This window comes from Sparus aurata, chromosome 13, assembly GCF_900880675.1.
Source record: "Sparus aurata chromosome 13, fSpaAur1.1, whole genome shotgun sequence".
In the NCBI taxonomy this organism is placed as follows: domain Eukaryota; kingdom Metazoa; phylum Chordata; class Actinopteri; order Spariformes; family Sparidae; genus Sparus; species Sparus aurata.
The window spans coordinates 17,691,308-17,711,873 of record NC_044199.1 but is presented as its reverse complement, the minus strand read 5'-3'; the positions used below and the strand labels follow the sequence as shown (position 1 = coordinate 17,711,873).

Sequence of the window (20,566 nt, the reverse complement as noted above, 5' to 3'; positions counted from 1 at the left end):
CTCCCTTTTATTAACCGATTTTATAACCCTGCTCATTACCTATCCTGAGTATTTTTATTCCCCTGAAGTGCTCTCAGGAGTGCAATATTGGACAAAAAGAAAAAAATACATACAGCGGTCTAAGAATGAAACTACAACTCCCATAGAGCACTCGGCCTCTGTCGCGTAGGTGTTTCCGGTGTCTTATGACATTTTACTTCCTTCCACACAGACCGACACGAACAAATCGAGAAAGAAGACGTCGCTAACTTTTAAATGCTGCCGTCAACAGTCGCGTTTTGAGCTCAGTTTTCGTTTCGATTCCGACGTAAAATGCCCGGCATGCGGCGTGCGGTGTCCGAGAACTGAAGAATTGCTGAAAACGCCGACCGTTACGTGTAGGCCTCCGAAGAAAGTTTGGTCGAGGGCCTGTAAACAACATGTCCTCCGCCTCGCAGTCTTCCTCCAGACGGCAATGGTGCTACCTCTGCGATCTGCCCAAGATGCCCTGGGCCATGCTGTGGGAGTTCAGCGAGGCTGTGTGCCGGGGATGTGTCAACTACGACGGGGCAGACAGAATAGAGCTCCTCATTGAAACTGCCAGGCAGCTGAAGAGCACGCACGGAGTTTTAGACGGCAGGTCCCCCGGTCCACAGCAGGGAAAACCCAGCTCGGCTGGGCCCATTGAAGCAGGGCGGCAGCATGGAGAGCGTATAGATAGGGGGAGGGGTGAGTATGGGGTGTCTTCTCGCCTCCCCAATGGCCTGCACAGAGCTGAAGATGTGGCCATGTCAGAGGGCAGCAGACAGAGTCCAAACACACGTCGGGCTATCGTTGGGGCAGTTCCTAGTCTTCATGGCTCCATATCCCATGCCTTGATAGCTCAGGGGCTGGTAGCAGCCCCTCATGGGCTGTTACCGTTATCAGGCTCCAGGGCCGGGGCCACACCTATGGCAGTCTCAGCTGCCCCCATAATGGGTGATGCTGGCAGAAGACAGGCTGTGTCCCTGGGTGTGGGTGCCAGCACCTCTGCTCTGGTGGGTATAGATCCTGCACTGTGGAGGAACAATGAAGTGATGGCTGAACTGAACGAGGTGGCTCGCAGCAGGGTTGAAGGCTGGCCAAACCGTCCCAAAGCAGTCCGGGATGTACTTGTAGCTCTCAGCAGCTGTGTCCCCTTTAATGTTCGTTTCAGGAAAGACCATAACCTAGTGGGTCGGGTCCTGGCCTTCGACGTCAGCTCCAGTCCAGAGTTTGAGCTGAAGGTCTTTGTGGAGTATCCTGCCGGCTCTGGAATGATCTTTTCAGGTGTCCCAGACCTGGTCAGGCAGATGTTCCGAGACTCAGCCAAAGATGCAGGTAAAGCAGTGAACTCTGGGCTACGTTATGTGGAATACGAAAAGCGTCAAGGCTCAGGAGACTGGCGTGCGCTCTCTGAGCTGTTGAATGACGGTGTGCGTATGTTTAAGGAGCCCCCAATCCCAGAGGTTCTGCCTCAGCCAGATGCAGGGTTGCCTATGGCAGCCGCTGGGCGCCCTGGACCAGCGAAAGGCACAACTCGACGCCGCAAGGCTTCCCCGGGCTCTGAGAATGGAGAGAGCGAAGGAAGGCCTGATCACCCAGCGAGAGAGCCCTGGCCCCGAGGTGCTTACTCAGGCATGGAACCTCTTCCTGGCATGGCCGCCCCTCAAGAGGGCCCACCCCGTTTACACAGCCAGCCCTCACCTATCTCAGCGCTCATGGGAGTCGCTGACAGCCTGAGCTCCAGCCAGATGGCCAGAGATAGCCCCAGCATGTCCACAGCCCACTCCTCAGCTGGGCGCCCCACCAGCAGCAGCCCCTCCACTGCCTCCACCTCAGTCTCCCAGGCAGCCTTGGCGCAGGGTTTAAGCGCGGTGGGTCAGAGCAGCAACGCCGGTGCTGGGGAGTCTACAAGCAGCGCCCAGGGCACTCTGCTGTGCTGCACCCTCTGCAGAGAGCGCTTGGAGGACACTCATTTTGTCCAATGTCCCTCTGTCCAGCACCACAAGTTCTGCTTCCCGTGCACCCGAGGGTTCATCCGCAGCCAAGGTCAAGGTGGGGAGGTGTACTGCCCAAGTGGAGAGCGCTGTCCCCTGGCTGGATCCACCGTGCCTTGGGCCTTCATGCAGGGGGAGATCTCCACCATCCTGGCTGGAGACGGAGATGTGACAGTAAAGAAGGAGAACGACCCTTGACGTCTCCATCCTGTTGTGGTGAATGGTAAGACAGCAGTGGTCCTGAGAGGGACGGTTAGGATGTCACCAGGTTAGACATAGCATTTAAAAGCAGAAAACAGTTTGAACGAATCAGAACAAAACAAAACAAAAATGAGAAAAAGACAAGTAAGTAAAATTCCCATAATGATAGGATTCAGAAAATCAGTTGAGTTACAAGTGAAAAATGAAATCAGTTTAATCAGTAGTGATACTGTTTTCTTTTTTCAGCTGTGACTGCCCGGCCCCAAATGACATGGCATAAAAGAGTGTTCGTAAAGGTCTTTAAATTTCAGGTCAACTCTTAATCCTTGTGCCTGCATGGTTAAACTCAATCAGAATTAATAGTTTAATGGATGTTATCACCGGTCTTCTACACTACACAACAGAATATACAGAGCAAATAAACTCATTGGAAGGATTGTGTGTGAATAATAACCTTTTACAGTTGCTCAGGTAGTGTAAAAATAGAAGGAAAGGTGAGCTCACAATAATGCATTTAAATAACACCATCATCCCAGTACATACACAGGTTTGACAGGATAAGGGAGGCTTGCTGTCAGAATCACTGCAGAGCAAATGACAGAGGGGAACTATCAGTGTAAATGGTTGTTGTTTAATCTCTTTATATTTTGTGAGCCCCAAAGAAACACGACCTCTGCCAACAGTAGATATTGAATACTTTCCCCATGTTTTGTTTACTGTGTGTGTGTGTGTGTGTGTGTATATGTGTGTGTGTGTGTGTGTGTGTGTGTGTGTGTTAAAACACAGATTACAGTGGAACACTAATAAAGCACCATAATCATTTTGGTGACGCTTTATAATGATCAGCTTGAATAAATGGTAGATTAAAAGTTAACTATAAATTAGTTAACAGTTTTGTCACTCACAACAAAGAAGGAAATGCTTCAAACCATCTTTTAAAGACATTTTAAAGCTTTGTAAACATCAGTTTCAGCTTTAAATTGGTCATTCAAATAATTCTCATACATTAACTACATATTTATTACAAATTCACAAAGTATTATTAACATCAGTTGCAAATTTCCAATAAGCAATTGCTTTGTCAATGGTTTATAGATCAGTTAATTGTTTATTAACAGTGACATAACTTAACTACAGTGTAATTAACCATAAATTTCCCTTTTATAAATGATGAGTGTTATTGTCATTTCTCCCTTGCAATTTGTAAATCATATTTAAAAAACATTTCACTTATGTATATGTATACTGTATATTTTAGACTCCATGTTTTTTTTTGCACATAATCAGACCATTCACTAATAAGACACAAAACAATGTCCAGTGTGAAATGGTGTCAAGAGAGGCCTTAACAGTTTGATGCTGATTCAGAGATCAGGTTGAGGCACAAAATTCAATTAAATCTGACGACACTGGCTGTGTGGAGATTTTTTTTTTTTTTAAAGTGAAGAGACACAGGATAGAATAAACATTTAAGTGGACTGATGTAATTGTATACACAGTTTAAATATCCCACCTCCATTACATTTGTAATGTTTGACCACAATTGGATGGTCATTGCATAAAATGTGTGCAAATTGGCTGATATAAATGGATATCCACATTTTCTTTCTCACTAATATCTGCATTGGCCCCAAAAATCTAGTATTGGTCAGGCTGTACTTTTGGCATACTATAGTAGGGACAATGAGGCCTATTTGTACCTCCCTGCTGTAAATAATAGGGATAGACCGATGATCAGCTGTGGTTGATAATCAGGGCCCATATTCGGCATTTTCTGATTATCGGTATTTGTGTTTTTCTTAACAGATTGCTAATAGTATAAACTAGTTTTAAACATGTGCTACTTTGGCTCTAATGCAGCATCTTCTCACACAATGCCCCGCCCACAACAACATCTAATAGGTAACATGTCACAATTAACAGCCTATAAACGCAGAGTAATCTGAATCTGCAAAGTAACTAAATGTATCAAATAACTACAGTGGGGAGGAAGTATAAATTAGCAGAACATGGAAATACTCAAGTATCAAGGTACCTCAAAATTGTACTTCAACAATATTTCAGTAAATTGTACGCAATTTGCAACTTTATGTTTTTTAGTGTCCTTGATTTCTAATAAATGTTATGAGAAAGTACCTGAACCCAGAGAAAGTTCCTGGATCCAGAAAAAATACTCTCAGACCTTTGTAAATGACATTAGGAATTTTAATACCCTCCAAGAGCCTTTTTAACTGAACTGAATTCAGTATTTTTTAAGCAGCTTTCTTGTCACTTTCTCTCTACTTCTGACATAACTTGTATTGTTAGTAAATTGTGTGTAAAATGCACCTCAGGCATCAAGATAAAAGTTAACATTTAAAAAAAAAAAAGGCGTGGAGCTCAGTTAGAAAAGAAAGCTGTTCATTGTTACTCTACTGTTTGTAATGTTCCCAAATCCTTACACTTACCTTTCTTCTTCTCCTTCTTCTTCTTCTTCCACAGTGGATCAAACACTTTGAAAGCACTTCCCTATTATCTCAAGCAGAGGTCCACTTTGGCTACAGTTCATCATGTGTGCCTCTGAGAACAGAAGAACTCTGAACCACAGGAGGACAACTACACACACCAATAACTAAACACACACCGAGACTCACTTTTGAGAAGAGGGACATGTCCCGTGTGTCAGGGCGGGGCTCACCTGCGAAGGCCGGGCTGCTCCGTCACAACTGAATGTTGATTCCTGACCACATTTCTCTCTCTCTCTCTCTCTCTCTCCCCCCCCCGTCCAGGGGCCTCTCATCAGGCCTCGTCTTCAAAGCCCAGGATAGAAAGCACATGCTTGTTTCAAGAATGACAATCTATTTTGTCTTTCATTTGTGTTTTTGTTATATTCGTTGCATACTGTCTTACACAGGTGGACAACGGCGAGATTGACAGAATAATGCATTTCTTCAAAAAACAAATGAATGTCCAAAATGTGGCAAAACCATTGGGTCCTTAAAGCCAAGGATTTAAAAAAATGTAATCCCACAATATGTCTCTTACGTAATCTCCTTATATTGTATGTCAAAAATGTGAATTTACTTTCAATATGGCTATGTAATTTCTATTTTTGATACAATACAAATTTATATGTATTTGTTTATAGTGATAAGAAGACCAAAGATGGCTTCATGCTCAATGTAATTTTATTGTATTGTAGCTGTGTATGCTGTATTCACTGATAACCTTGGCATCAGTCACTAATTTGTTCATCTATCGCAGAAGTAAGCTTGTTTTGTCTATTTACTTTTTGAATTCTATGTATGGTAAGATAATTAGCACCACAATCTTCAATGGTTAACCCACATACTCATGTGATCTTAACAGGTCAATTCTACAATAAATGACAAAATAGTTACTAGTTATAGCTGCTTTATTCTGTGGACCACCTTGTTGAAACATTTTTATAAAACTTTATTTGATAAATATTTTTCACAAAAACATGAAAAACCCACACCCGATATTATATAAGAACTTGAAAGGGTATCAACATGCACAGGAGTGTATATTCATTGAACCACAGTTTTGTAAACACAGAGGAAAATAATGTAAAAATAAATTAAGAAGTCATCAGCCATTCTAATCTAAACTGCATGAATTGATTAGCAAAAAGGCCAGCACAGTGCACAAAGTAATGCAAATAACGCCACATCCACAGTTTTTAAAAGGTACATACACATATATGTCTGTCTGCACAATGCATTACTTATCTGTAAACATATCTGTACACACAGTAGTGGTGTGAATCCTCTTTACATGTGGTTACATTTATAATCTTGTTCACCCCACTTATTTGATTATAAGAGAACAAGGTTGGTAGTGGTATAGTGATCATCTATCAGAGGTGTCCTGGTGGTTCAGAAGGGGCATCCGTTGTCCCCCAGGGCCTCCCTAGCTGCCTTCATGGTCTCTTTCTTCACACATTTCCAATAGCCAGAGAAGCCGTTCTGATGCTGCACCTGAGGGAAGGACCATGTTCATCACATCAAACTGACATTCAATTAGAAATTCAGAATTCAGAATTTTTATCTTTACAAATAGCTTGCCAGGATAAAATGAAAGGTACATGTATGTAGACAATTGATTTTGTATAAATGAAAAATCACTCTGCTGAACCAAAGAGATACAAGTAGGGTATTTGAGAGCATGCTATGACAAATGCACAAATGTTTTTTGTCTAAGATTTCTTCAGCAGTCGATATGATGACAGGACTAAATTAGAGCAATAGCTCAGAATTTTGGGAAATTTCTTTAACTTTATTGACGAGTTACAGGTTATGGCTACTGATTTTCTCTAGGCTAGCTGTTTCTAGTCTTTATGCTAAGCTTGGCCAACTGGCTGCTTGCTGTAGCCTTCACTTTATGAGTGATATCAACCTTCTCACCTGACTTTTGGTCACCTCACCTTAAGTGTGGCTGGTCAATCCGTATATCATTATCATGATATAAGACAATATATGGTCTCAGATTTTGGATATCGTCATATGTTGATATGACCTACAGGTTTCAAATTCTGCATTCCAGTAAAGGGATTTAACTTAACCAGACTTATTATAGTTCTAATACTTGCCTTCACCCACTTCAGTAATTATATCAATTGGGCCTATTTCTCCTTTACTGATATATGTACCAATATTGTTACATTTGATATTGTCACCCATACTAGTATTTAAAAGCGCTTATGAAATACTGAGATGTATTTTGTGTTATTTTAAGGCCATGTTGCTCAAACAAAAGCAAGTGAGCTAATTACTCAAAATGTGAAATGATTCCTTTCAGATGTACCTTTTTTTTTTTTTTTTTGCAGCTATTAAAATATGATATAAAAATGATTAAGATGGACAGACTAACCTTTAGACCGCGCAGTACTCGGTCTGTCATCACACCCATGAATTCCTTATGGCTCAGGCAGTTGTCTCCGTCCATATCAAAAAGTTTAAATACAGTATCCAGCACGTTCTCAGACAGATCGTGGCCTGTGGCGATCCTCACAGCTCGCTTGAACTGGGCTGTAATGAGAGGAGGAAAGATGTAGTCTCTAGATTCTACTCTACATAGTATTTCATAAAACCTAAATAAATCTGAATTCTACTTAACAGAGAGGTGTTACCCATTTGAACAGGACGATTGGCTCCAGTCACCAGTTTCATTGAAAAGGCAAAATCCTCCAGATTATTGGTGAACAGACAGAAGGCCTTGAACTCATCAAAGGTGATACTCTGCAAGAAAAAACATGTCAGTTTACCTTGATGCAAAACTGAACCAGGTTTTCATCAGATTAACTTTCTGTCCAACCTGGCCAGCAGGGATTTTCTTCCTCATGTTCTCCCAGTAGACTTCATTGTCTTCTTCATTGGTGTAGTGAAGCAGCCACTCTGCAAAGTCTTCTCTTCGCATGGTGTCCATACCTTTGGAGAACTGCAGGAACTCCATCTCCTGGACTTCAGCCTGCAGGTCCTCCATGAACCTGAACAACACAAGATCTTTACTAGAAACCTAACGTGTGAAGAACTAAGAGTCCTGCTGAGGTTTATGAGGAAAAAAAGGTTACAATAGTAGTACTTAAAAGAGTGCAAAACAAATTAAACAGAACATTCCTGGGTCAATTAAAAGGGAAAGTAAATGATAGAAGGGATAATAAAGAAGGGAGGTAAAGAAAAAAAAAATGGTGGTGTGTTATGGTATTTTACAATGGCTTTGGCCACAATATCACACACAGCACATCAAATGAAAAACACCTGCATGGTAATTGGGCAAAAGGTTAATCAGAGCATCACAACATTTGATATTTTATGATTGATTTTTTTTTTTTATTACTATTGCATTTTAAAGTTAGTATCAAGTGCTGTCAGTTATCGTATTCAAATCAGTATGCAGTGGTCAATGTTATACAAATAAAACTGAGATAAAAAAATGAACTGTATTAGTTGAACATGCTGTAATATAGCATAGTATTATATAGCAACATTTCTACAGTGTGGACACACATTTCACCATCTTTTTACCCTTTTTACACACACATCGCGGACGCAGAATTAAATATCCGTTGCAACACGCAGTTTATGTTTATACCTCTGTTTCACACTAACCCCGTGTTTGGTTGATATTCAGGGGATAACCCCACAAAGTCAGGCCTAACCCTGCTCTGGAGCAGGCCCAGCAAGCCCTGGGCTAAAGTCGGGGTTGGCCCCTGTGGAATGTGCCAGGATTATGCCAGTGTGCAGCCAGGTTACAAGGCTGCAATTCGGCCCTGGGATAAGTACAATGTGATGAGCCATTTTGTGTGCAAGGACAGCATTTTGTGTTTAAAGGCAATAATCTGTGCACTTCATCCAGCTCATTGAGAAACTTGATATAAATTGCCATTACATCTCAAATGTGGCTAAACACTGATCATTGTATGTATTGATTACAGCAGTAAAGTATTTGACTACCAAGGACATCTCCTTACCTGCAAAACTGCTGATACTGCAGCTTGTTTTCCCCTTTCTTTCCAAAGAAGTAGGTCTGCAGTGTTGTGTTAACACCTTCTCCTTCTTCCACTGGTTTCTGTTAACATTCAGGGAATATACGGTACAGTACTATTAAACTGAACAGGCAGGCATTTCATTATTTTGCTAGTGATGCTGAAAAGAGCCAAATTCATTTGAAGGTAATGTGAATACTGACCTCTGTGCTTTCCTTAGGAGCTTTCATTTTACTTTTCCCAATGATTTTCTTCAGCTTCAGAAGCAAAAAAAAAATAAAAAAATCAAAAACACAATATTTCCACAATAAAATTAAAAACAACTTAACTCAATTTGAACACACATCCTGAATGCTCGCCAAAAACGAAACAAAAAAAGGATGATTTTACTGATGAAACCAGCGATAAGACCTTTATCCGAGTCATACAGGATAGACACTGCAGCAAATAAGAATCCATGCACTTCTACTGTTGAATGCTTTATACTTGTGCACCAAGTCACTACATGAAAATACGACATAAGGTGCATGCGTGCCAACATGCTGTCTGCCAGCCTGGGCCTGATCTAGACTAAGCACACTGCGGTATTGTGCCGTCATCACAGAGGACGAGTCAGGTTGGAACAGACACAAAAATGTCAAGTGGCTTTACATAAATGGACTACAGTGAGTGGCTGACTCAGGCTGCACAGATGCAAACACATGACAGATGAAAAACAGACTAGAGTCACTAGCAGTGCAGCTCTCCCTCACCTTCACACGGAGCCATGGTCCATACTTACAATGGTGGGGCATCAGTGCTTGACGCAGCATTAAAGGTGGCAGCATTTTCACATTTAAATGCACACGGACATTTGAACAACTGGAATCTCTGTACAATGTGTTTCTCCATAATTACATGTGAAACGACAAGTGTTATGTTCAATATTAACACATCTTGCTGATAAAAAAAATCCTGATACCTCAGAGGTCTTACCTTGAGAAACTCCTTTTTGTCCACATGCTCATTGCCGTCAACATCAAGCATTTTGAATGCAATGTGAAATCCTGTGCGCGGCTCTGCAACAGCAATGCACTGTCAGACATCTGAGCTCTGTCTTAACACTTTTAGAAAACCTCACACAAAACAATGCACTTGGTTAGTAGGGCAGAGTAACATTTCTCAAAACAGCCTTCAAGACAGTGCTTACAGAGTTACAACACAAATCAGGTCAGCAGCTGCTGATTAATGGTCGAGCTCCACTCAAATGTGCAGGTGTGCGTAGCTCCAACAAGCTCTTCCTCGAGACAATGCATCCACTTAAGTCACAAAATTACAGGCCAGTCCATTCATCATCATATTACTGAGGGGGGGGAAGACCCTGTAGGGCCCAGCAGCTCAGGCAAGGTGTGGGAATCTACTTACTAGTCAGGATAGTCAGCAGGAACAGATACTCTGTGTAGGAGATCAACCCTGCAAGACACAAAAAGCGATATTGTGGAAATATTAACCAACAAATATACTGACCGATTTTGGAAAAAAAATGCTAACATACAGACATAAATGTTTCGAGTTAAGGTCACACAGATAAAATTAAACATGAATAGGAAACGAACAAACCCATTCTGATGTGGATCTGAATAATACAGAGTATTCTATTTGAAGGTCCGGTGTGTTGACTGAAGACTCACCATCATCTCCTATGGTTCTGAACAGATCATTACCGGCCCGAACTTTAGAGGCAGACGCCAACATTTTGTCAACTTCCTGCAAAGACGGCGACAAAAAACAGCAAAACTGATGACGTGATAACTATACGTGCTGCTTGAAACTACACAACGTGTTGATTTAAACATACCTTTTGTGTTAAAACTTTCTTCTGCAGCTTTCCTACATGAGAGGAAAAACAAGATGTGTTAACAGAACAACAACCTTCGATCAATGAACAGAGGGTACGTAGATGTACGTAGATGTATTTCATGCACCTTTATCTATACATGGTTTTTATCTTGTACAATAAATTTCATTCTACAAATTAGGGGTGGTGAAAAAAATCGATAATTGATTTATCGCGATTATAATATTGATGATCATGATTCGATTATTAAATTTCCAAAAATCGATTTAAAAAAATAATATACATATATATATATATATATATATATATATATATATATATATATATATATATATATATATATATATAATTTTTTTTTTTTTTTAAATAGTAATACAAACTGGAGTCCTCCTCTTACTGGCTTCCGCTACATGGTCCACAATCTGGAGCCAAGATATGTTATTCCATCCCAGAGCTTTTTCACACTTAAATTGATTCTAAATCTTTACAAGGAGACAAACCTTTCCGTGCAAGTGTCCCTCAACTCTGCTCACAGGGTAGCAATAACGTGCGATGCCTGGACATCCAGAGCTACAGTCTCATATGTGACCGTTACAGCTCATTATGTCAGCAGTTAATGGAAGCTAATGTCCTACGTACTGCAGACGAAAGCTATGGATGATAGCCACACAAGCGCAAATATGTGAGTTTCTCAAAGCAATGGCAGATGAGTGGGGAATAGAGAAACACGCCCTGGTTCTCGTCACCGTCAATGCTTCTAACATGAGTCCGGCTGCTGAGCTTGGCAACTTTCTTTTAAAAGTGAAACACTACATTTAAAACAAATTAAAAAATAACAATTTTGATATTACAATATTGAAGGTGCTGTGAGGTGTTACTCCCAAGATAAGTAAAATAATTCAGCAGCTGACTGATGTTAAATGGAAGATCAATAATCGTTAATAATTGAAAATCGAATCGATAATCGTTAATAATCGAAAATCGATTTGTAATCGAATCGAGACTTCAATAATCGGAATCGAATCGAATCGGGAAATTGGGCCGATTACCACACCTACTACAAATGAAAATCTATCCATGTGACTCAGGCAGAAATATTCACAGATGACGGAATGTTTTGAAGTTTTATTTATGTTTTGTTGAATGTTCACCAGCTTCCCTCCTCAGTCTCTGACTCTGACTCCCCATGAGTTATGTCTCAAGTGATGATATGAAATGCAAAATTACCTACCTACCTATAAAATTACTAATTTCTCTCTGGGTTTGAACCACGATGAAAAACATTTGGTATAATGTCAGTACATAACTCAACAAGATATATTTCAACAAGTCGTTTTTATACATTATAAATGTTGAAATGTTACATATTATATATTTACATTACTTTCTTATATAGAATTTGGCACTGAGGGTTATCTGTAGTTAGGGTTAAATCTGATGACACCATGGCTCCCAGAATAAAAAAAAGAACATTTTTCCTGTTGTAATTATTTTTACAAAGAATGTTTCAATCACAGCCTTACAAAATGATACAATCATCTCCAATACAATAGGAAGCCTTGTTTTATGCATTTGGGTTACATCTGATAGCGACATGAGCTGCAAGCACATTGCAGCTCCCAGCACAGACGTCTGATATGTCTGATCTCACTACCTAATGTCCGTCTATTTGTGTTAAAATAAAACTTTGCAATGCAGCATTTTCACATAACCACTCATATCTTAAAACTGGGCTTTCAGTATACTGCAGGCAAGGTGATCTCATTTTTAATCACTTCAAACAATCAGATTTGTTGTATATATAAAGCTCTTACAAGCAGCTATACCTCCGTGTTTAATGTTTCATTATTTAGCTCAGTCTTTACTGCTAACCAGGACTCTTCTCCTCAGCATTTGCACAATATCAGTCTATTCTAATAAAACCATTAGCTGATGAAGTGAGTGAACGTCAGAGCATCTTACTGTCCACGTTCTCCAGCATCACGGAGAACAGGAAGTCTCGCGGGGTCATGTATGGCTCCTGCTCGTACACCACCGAGGCGAACTGGATGAAACGTACCCTTCTGGCAGAACCCTGGGGAGCTGCGGCTTCCTGGAACAGCACGGGTGACACAAATATCACTGTTGGTATCACAGGAACCGAACCGTGCCAATACTGATGGCTGGTCTGATAGGAAACAAATCCTCTGCGTGGTGTGTCAGTGAGTGACAGCTCGGGGGCGTTAGTTGTTGATACCAACTTCGTCGGCTTATTATTAACGCCCTCTCTGTAAATATTAATGTGAGTGTGTCGCAATATCGTATTTAGTAACACATGACTTTAAATCGCATCAGACAAAAAATGGAATTGGTACAGTAGTCAGGTGTGTCTGACTGTTTGGCGTCAATGTCGACGACACAAACTTTTATGAGGTGTGTGTACTCACTTTTTGTTCCTCAGCATGAACAGCGAAGGGCAGAGTCCCGATGCTGGCACGGTACTGGTAATAACAGACCAGCCCAGTTCCGACTAGACACCCGAAAACACCAGGGCCGACCGCACGGCGAAGTGCCAGACTCTGCAGAGACCGGGGGCTCCTCAACGCATTCCTTAGGACAGCCGCAACTCTTCCCCAGCTCGCCATTTTCGGAGAGAACCCTACTAGCTGAGTGAACTCGAAGGCTTCCGTAGCTGCGTACTGCGTGTGAGCAGAGCCACGCCCCTAGTTACAAGCTGAACTACCGGTCACGTGACGCCCCAAGAAAGCCCAGTCATGTCCACAGACAGAGAAAATGAAGGAATGAAGGTACAGACAGACGTCAGAGATCTGTGAGAATGGGATCAGCTCACTAATACATGATCAGGACAGAGCTCTCAACACAGTCTCACGAATAAGCTGCAATGTTTGGACTTTTGTAACATCAGTTTTAATATATAATAACGAAGAACAAATCCATGACTTCTTTAAGTCCCCCACATACATGTTTTAAGACATAAAAATGCTCTTTAAATATTAAATTGTCCTAATTATGGTTTCCCACACAAAACAATTACTCCGCTTTAAAAAAAATGACATCTTCTTCTTCTCCCTCATCAATAAATCAAGAACCTGTCAAGATGCAGATTGTATTTCAGCACAGTACTTTAACTGCTGCTGGGCACAACATGTTTCCAAAGTCCACTGTCAGTGTGTAGACTGGAGGATTCAGGTTTAACCTGTTGCCTATTGGACTGTTTTCCAAACAAGCTGTAACATCAGAAATCCTGCACGGATGTCCACGTTTTGAACTGACTTCAATGGCGAGCAAAGACAAACTCTCCTCCTTCAGCAGGTGAATGTGCAGACAGTCTTCTAGCGTCAGATAGATTCATTCTGCTCGGTGAAGCTCAAATATCACAGTGAAGCAATAATGAGCAAAACACATTTTTGACTAATAAATCATTATCAAATATATTGGGCCTTTAAAGCGTAGGTGCCTAAATGGTACACTGGTGTGCCATGAGGCCAGTCCAGGTGTGCCTCTGGATTTTGTTACCAATATACATAATTATTACAGACATCTAAACAAGTAACCAATGATTCTTTATTTTATTTATCAGACTATATCTGTACTTTGTTTGCCTAAATTTCCAAATATACACCTTCAACGGAACTGCAGTAGTATGTTTGTTAAATTTTATTTGGCATTATTAAATAAAAATAAATGTGTACAGAGATTGAACATGTTTTAGAGGCTATTTTGCACGTATATGAATACAGGCTTGCCTTTAGATTTTGAGAACCACTGATTTAATCTAATTTCATTTTATGACACTGAACGCACCATGAGAAACCCACTCTCTGTATTATAAATAAGGGTACATTTTTTACAAAAGAAAACCGATTGTGAAATGGGTCAGCAAAATTAATGTACAAAAAAAGAGGGCAGATGTAAGTGTAGATGAGTAGATGGACATTTACATATACATTTTTAAAAAAAAAACACAAAACACTGAAGGACAGGAAGTAACCAAAAGGCATTGTGAAGTCTTTAAGATGTGTTTACTGGGATAACATGAGTCGGCCAACTTAGCTCGTTTTGCACAAATTTGATGAGTCCATGCCAGCTCGAATACATGCTGTCATTAAAGCAAAATGGGGACATACTAAGATACCTTGAAATACATGGACACTTTTCAAACATTCAACTTTTTGCTGAGATTGTTAGGCTTGTTATCATTTTTGAAGAAAAAATAGCATTACATTAGGAACAAATGCTAAATAGAAATATTTTTACCAGTGATCTCAGACTTTTTGACCATGCTGTTATCAGCATTTGTCTTGGTGAAAGACAGTTTTGCAGCGTGTAGATGTATTGCAAATTGTTTTAAATCAGACTAATAAACCACAACAATTCACCTGAAGTATTTTAAGATCGCTCTTGGTTTGCAAAGGATATTTTACTGAGAATGACGTGTAAGGGTTTAAAGTTCCTGTCGGTGGCCATTATACAAACCTACAGAGGAGAAAAAAGACAATGGCAAAATCAAGGGATGAACAGATTTTATGAGACAATACCATAGGTCATATTTCCACAGACAGATATTGGCAGATGTTATTCAATTCGACAAACAAATCAAAATTAAAATGTACATTCTTAAAACATACATCAAGTTGTGCAGAATTTGTGCAATACTGTATACATGTACGTATGCTTCTGTGTTTTCTCAGAGAGTAGACCCTGCATCACCACTCCTGTCTCAAACTGTGCATGGGGCTGTACTTCGGTGCAAAACAAAAGTCGCATGAACCTTTATTTTTACTCACATAAATTATTCACATGTCCACTCACATTTGATTTCAAAGTGCACGTACGTAGCTCGGATGAAATTCAGCAGTTTCATTTGTTGCTATAAGAAAAGCCATAAATACAGCATAAAAATGTTTGTGTTGAACCAGTTACTGTATGTACAGAAGCAAGCAGGACAGATCTGAAGCATTCCGATAACCCCTTGACATGGACACAGTTTGGGAAATACCAGCCCTTCAGTTGTTTCCACCAACGACTCGGTCGTGCAGTCGTGTCAGACTGAAGGCTAGTTCAGCTCTTACTCCAGAGGGTGCTAATGTGAGGGACACACAGACTCTGATGTTCGTAAAAAAGACATTTATGTATCAGTTGAGTGTGTTTTTATATCAATATCACACCTACATACTTGACTGTATGTCCCTATAATATATCTTATGTATGATCTGGAAGCACCAAGGCTTTAGCATCAAGTATATGGAGCTTGATGATGTACAGTCAATGCTAATCCATGCTGTGTCTTTTCAGCTGGAGTCTTCACCTGCAGATTCATGGATACTGAGAGAGAGAGAGCTGCAGTAAAAGTTTGTTAGTCACAAGAAGAGAGAGCCACGCAGCTTGTAGTTGTGAGTGGAACAAACTGTCTCCATTAGGTGTGTGTGTGTGTGTGTGTATGTGTGTGTGTGTGTGTGTGTGTGTGTGTGCGTGTGACAAGCATGTGTCCACATCAAATCCACGTCAAGTTTGCATCAGCAAGTTTGGAGGTTTTATTTAATGTCATAGCAGCAAGTTGTAATGTAAAGTAACAAAGACATACACACTTGTAAGACCATCAATGAAGGAAACAAAGTTTGCACAATATTATTTTTTTTTCTTCAGTCACGGTTATGCTGCCTACTTAATTTTGACTGTTACTGTTATAACATAGTGGAAAAAAAAAATCCCCCTGTGTGTTTCATAAAAGTGATCCTGAAGCAAACACTTAAAAACGCACATGGTGATGCGGGCTAAATATCTACCATGAGCAATGAGTCAGAACAATTACAGCCACATGAAAATACTAGAGCTCCTATCTCAATGATAAAAATATGTATTGCAATGACAGGCTCACTGTCAGACGAGTGAAACCTTCTTCATGTCTCAGTAGCCAATTCTAAGCCTTTTCCTCTGAACCCCTGTTTCAGCAGACTGCATGACATGGCACTTATGTAAAAAACAAACAGTGACTGACAAATAAAAATAACATTCACATCATAACACAGCTTATCTATTCTCGTTCGTCTAAATTTGAAGGCTTCAGTAATACAGACAGATGCAGCAGACTGTCACTAGAATCCTCAAGTCAGTGAATTCACACAGTGCTGCATCTGAGATATACTTTTGGTGTTTTTATAGAAAGGAAGACTGTTAATTAGTCATTTCTTTTTACATATTTGAGGTGCAATCTGACAGGACGGCAAATGGAAAAACACTGTAAGTATATTTGAATAAAGTCTCCGCGGCTGTCACACTGCATGTGGGTTTCCTCCTTTGTCTTTTAAATGGTCAACAAGGCTACATTTGACGGACACTATGGAAACTTTAACTGTACTTCTATCCGTAAAAATAATTGACACACATGACAAACAATGGGTGGACTAATGCGTGATCATCTCTGTGGTCACAGCATACTGTACTTCACTTTAGTCACCAATAATTAGATTATCCAGAGCAGCATGTACTGATCTGCCCTGGCTATTGGATTATTTTTCTTGTCTGTAATATATAAATTTAGCACACCTCTCACAGACACACTGACTACTCAATCAGCTATTATTACAAGTTCTTATTGGGGCTGCGGGGCAACTCCTGAATCTGTTATGAATAAATATAGGCATATAAAAATACAACAAGCATACCTACAGTATGTCCTGCTGCTCTTCCCTGGTAAAAGGTGTTTCAGACAACTAGATACTGGTGTACGTATATACACTATGATATTTAATAGTGACTCCTAATTTGCATATTTTTCATTTAAATGTTATAAACATTAATATATTTGAGTGATGATTGTTTTTATTTGTGGATTAATACAAATGTTTTAATTTTACCCATTTCAGTTCAGAGTATTGTTTTATTAGAGCACAGGATTTATTGGTATACATACAAAGATAGGTATATACAATTCATGACTTGAATCATGACAGTTTTACATTTAACTTGCCTTTGATGGAGAGAATCTAATCAGTTTGGACTTCAAATGAAAGACACAGGGTACAGAGAGGTTTAACTCTCAGTGAACTACTTCAAGGTTTTACAATTTTGGGCACCACAGACTCAGTGGTGATTGAACATTTCACAGCTGAAATCAGTACATTCAGTGGAAAATAAAATTGCAGTAATACAGTACAAACAGCAGAGGGGCCATTTGGCTTCTTAATTCATGTTACAGATCAAGGAGTAGTCACTTCTCTGGTATACCACCTCAGAAATTTCTTGTTTCTTCTCATGCTTACTGTGGATAGAAGACAACCTTCTTTGTCAAACTTACCTCTGGACTCTGAGAAGTGGACCATGAGAGCAAAATCCTGTCCCCCCCCTCTCACATTAAATTATTGCATTTCTAATACTGCCCAAATGATTTCAAGAACATAAAAATAAAGGCAAGTTTAACAGGTGCACTAATAGACTATCTCATGCAATGTTCTGATTTTTGTCATGTATACAAAGGCATTGTGTCACAAAGGCTAAGTGTCACTTTGAGCATTGAACACACCTTGGGTTAATGGATTAGAATTTGATGGACAGCTCTTTTCTTGACATGGATCACTGTGGACAAATAATAATAATAATAACCATAATAATAATAATAATAAAAACTCAAAAGAAACTGCAGAAATGTGTAGTCATTGACACCAATGAAGTCAGGTGGGTAACACCAGCATTCCATTATATTTAGATGATTCAAAGCTAGCCATGTGATGGGATTAAATGTCATTATGATTAGTATACAGATGTGTCAAGTGTCTAAGGTGCACAACTGCATGGAGAAGCTTACGTGGATGTGACAAATCATAGAGTTCACATTTGCAATTATTTCTTGTTTCCTTTTCCCTTTTTCTCTCTTCAACAAAGAGAAGAAATAAAAAAGTATATTGCTTCAAAAAACGTTTTTTTCTTTTTTTAATATTGTGAAACATTTCATTCGCCACTTCTCGGGTTTGTCTAGCTAGACAGAGCATTACATTATCAGTCAAAGATACATACAGAAAGATGCTGTGAATCCAAGAGATTAAACGATCAACGATGGGACGTGACAGTGGCTTATTCCTGGGACCACTTGTTGGAGTCTGTCTGTCCGTCTGTGTGTCTGTGTGTCCGTCTGTGTGTCAGTCTGTCTGTCTGTCTGGGCCAACCTCCTATCTACCAGCAGGTGGCACAATGCAAGCACTGATGTATTGCCTGGGTGAAGGGGAGGGGCTGAGAGAGATTAGACTGTCACAGTAACAATAGTCAGTCCAAGGGCCGTGGCCTCAGTGTGTTCCAGCTCTGTGACTGAGGATCTGCAAACCTAGCTGCACATGCTCTCCATCCATCCATTCCTCCCACCCACCGCATCCTATGCCTTTAGTCAGTGAGTAATGTTAAAACACAAAGGGGCTCCTCATTTGCTCTTTCCAGACGTGCTGGAGCCCCCTGCCCCGCCCTCCATTTTGTCTGCAATTTCTGATGTGTCTAACTTCTCCGAACCATCCCCTTTCTCTGACCTCTCCTTCTCGGACCTCTCCTCCCCCTCGGCCAGCTCAGACCTCTCTGACCTGGCGTCTGCGTCACCCTCCGACTTCTCCTTTCGCTCAGAGTGGTCAGGGTCCATGGACGAGGTGCCTGGCTTGTCCCACTTGGCCATGTCTTCATGCTCAGCTAGACAGGTGGTGATATTTGAAGTCCAAGCCTTCAGGTCCTCCTACAGGAAGCAGAAAAAGACACAGGCATGTAAGGAGGCTCTTTCTCAGGTAATATCTTTCTGTTGTCTGTTGTTTTTCACATTATGTTTTGTGTTTGATTAACACCAGGTCAACATTATATGTTTATATTTGAGCCTTCAAAAGAAAAGACAATGCAATTCAAACTGTGCATTATCCCCTTATTTTAACTGATTTATTTCAGGTGTCAGTACAAAATGGTAAGCAACAGAGGCGGTAAATGTTTCTAGTACAGACAGTGACAATAGAATTGAACATGACTTTGAAAGAGTGGTGGAAAGAAGTACTCAGATCCAATATAACAACTTACTACAATACTACATCACAAACAAAAGTCCTGCGTTCAAAGTACAGATGTATTATGAGCAAAATTAACTTGAAGTAATATGGCCCACTGATGAAAGCCCTTTGCTCTAGTAATAAAAAGCAAAGCAAAGTTAGCGATGCGCTCAACCAACAGTGGTTGGTCGGCCAGAGAGAGTGATTGGTTTGCATCATAATGACAAGAATAAGTTCGCCTAATGTAGACAATGAATAAGTATATACTATGGTTAGGCCGATGAACAACGCCAACCAGTACTTATCCGTGGCCATCGTAACATTGTGATTCAAAAGGCTCTTCACCAGAGAGCACCAGAAAGTGGCATGTCCCCTCAGAGTTGCCGTAGGGCAAGAGTTGTTGACAGTGATATGTGGAGAGGAAATGAAAACAAGTATGTTGCTGCTCAGTGCACTTACATTACATCTCCATGTCCCGTTTACTATTTTCTTAGCTTAGTTAGGGGAGCCCAAGACACTCAGTAGTGTGTCAGTAGTCTTTTTTTCCCCAAGGGCCGCTGTTTCTCTCATTTGAGGCGTTTTTACACACATTTTTCTGAGCTCAGCTTCCTTGGCTCATCATCCAACGTTGTTTTGTGCATATGAGGCTGATCAAAGCTAAGTTACGGACATGTGGTGCAGAATTTTTGGAATTTTCCTCTGCAGGGTGGGATTCATGTCAGAGCAACGGAGAGAAACAGCGGTGGCTACAGAGGTGAGCTAATAGCAACTGCTGCCTGAGGACAACACTGAGGGGACACGCTGCCTCAAATTCATTAACAACGATGTCATCGTCCATCACAATGTTTCACTGTAGACACCTTCATATGCCAATTTGGCAGACATCGCCCAACCCTAGTATGTACATACTGTTACTTTTACAGCAACCGTGTTTTATTCAGTAAATACTAAGTGTTATAATTACTGTCTCAATAAACATCTTTCCATTTTTGCTTTCACGTGGTGTTGTTATGGAGGTGTGGCAAAGCTGCCAACT

General features: G+C 40.4%; 3 protein-coding genes across 4 annotated transcripts in view; 1 reads left to right on the top strand and 2 right to left on the bottom strand.

The window, feature by feature from the left end:
* The first annotated feature begins 174 nt into the window (after positions 1-174).
* On the top strand, positions 175-5,580 carry LOC115593407 (interferon regulatory factor 2-binding protein 1-like). Its single transcript, XM_030436900.1, has 2 exons — positions 175-2,220; positions 4,680-5,580. Exon 1 carries the CDS (start codon positions 420-422, stop codon positions 2,193-2,195), a length of 1,776 nt encoding a protein of 591 aa, XP_030292760.1. The 5' UTR covers positions 175-419; the 3' UTR covers positions 2,196-2,220; positions 4,680-5,580.
* micu2 (mitochondrial calcium uptake 2) lies at positions 5,575-13,193 on the bottom strand. The gene is made up of 12 exons (XM_030436902.1): positions 12,949-13,193; positions 12,485-12,614; positions 10,523-10,554; positions 10,356-10,431; positions 10,090-10,137; positions 9,661-9,743; positions 8,889-8,942; positions 8,671-8,768; positions 7,515-7,686; positions 7,330-7,438; positions 7,071-7,228; positions 5,575-6,178 (listed from the first exon to the last, which is right to left on the bottom strand). Exons 1-12 carry the CDS (start codon positions 13,144-13,146, stop codon positions 6,077-6,079), a joined length of 1,260 nt encoding a protein of 419 aa, XP_030292762.1. The 5' UTR covers positions 13,147-13,193; the 3' UTR covers positions 5,575-6,076.
* Positions 13,194-16,027: 2,834 nt separating this feature from the next.
* Positions 16,028-20,566, bottom strand: part of sptbn4a (spectrin, beta, non-erythrocytic 4a) — a 31,577-nt gene continuing 27,038 nt past the window's right edge. For both annotated transcript variants that reach the window (XM_030437936.1, XM_030437937.1), the window contains one exon: positions 16,028-19,232. In XM_030437936.1, the coding sequence (XP_030293796.1) occupies positions 18,933-19,232 (300 nt within the window). In that variant the 3' untranslated portion in view covers positions 16,028-18,932. The remainder of the gene's footprint in view (positions 19,233-20,566) is intronic.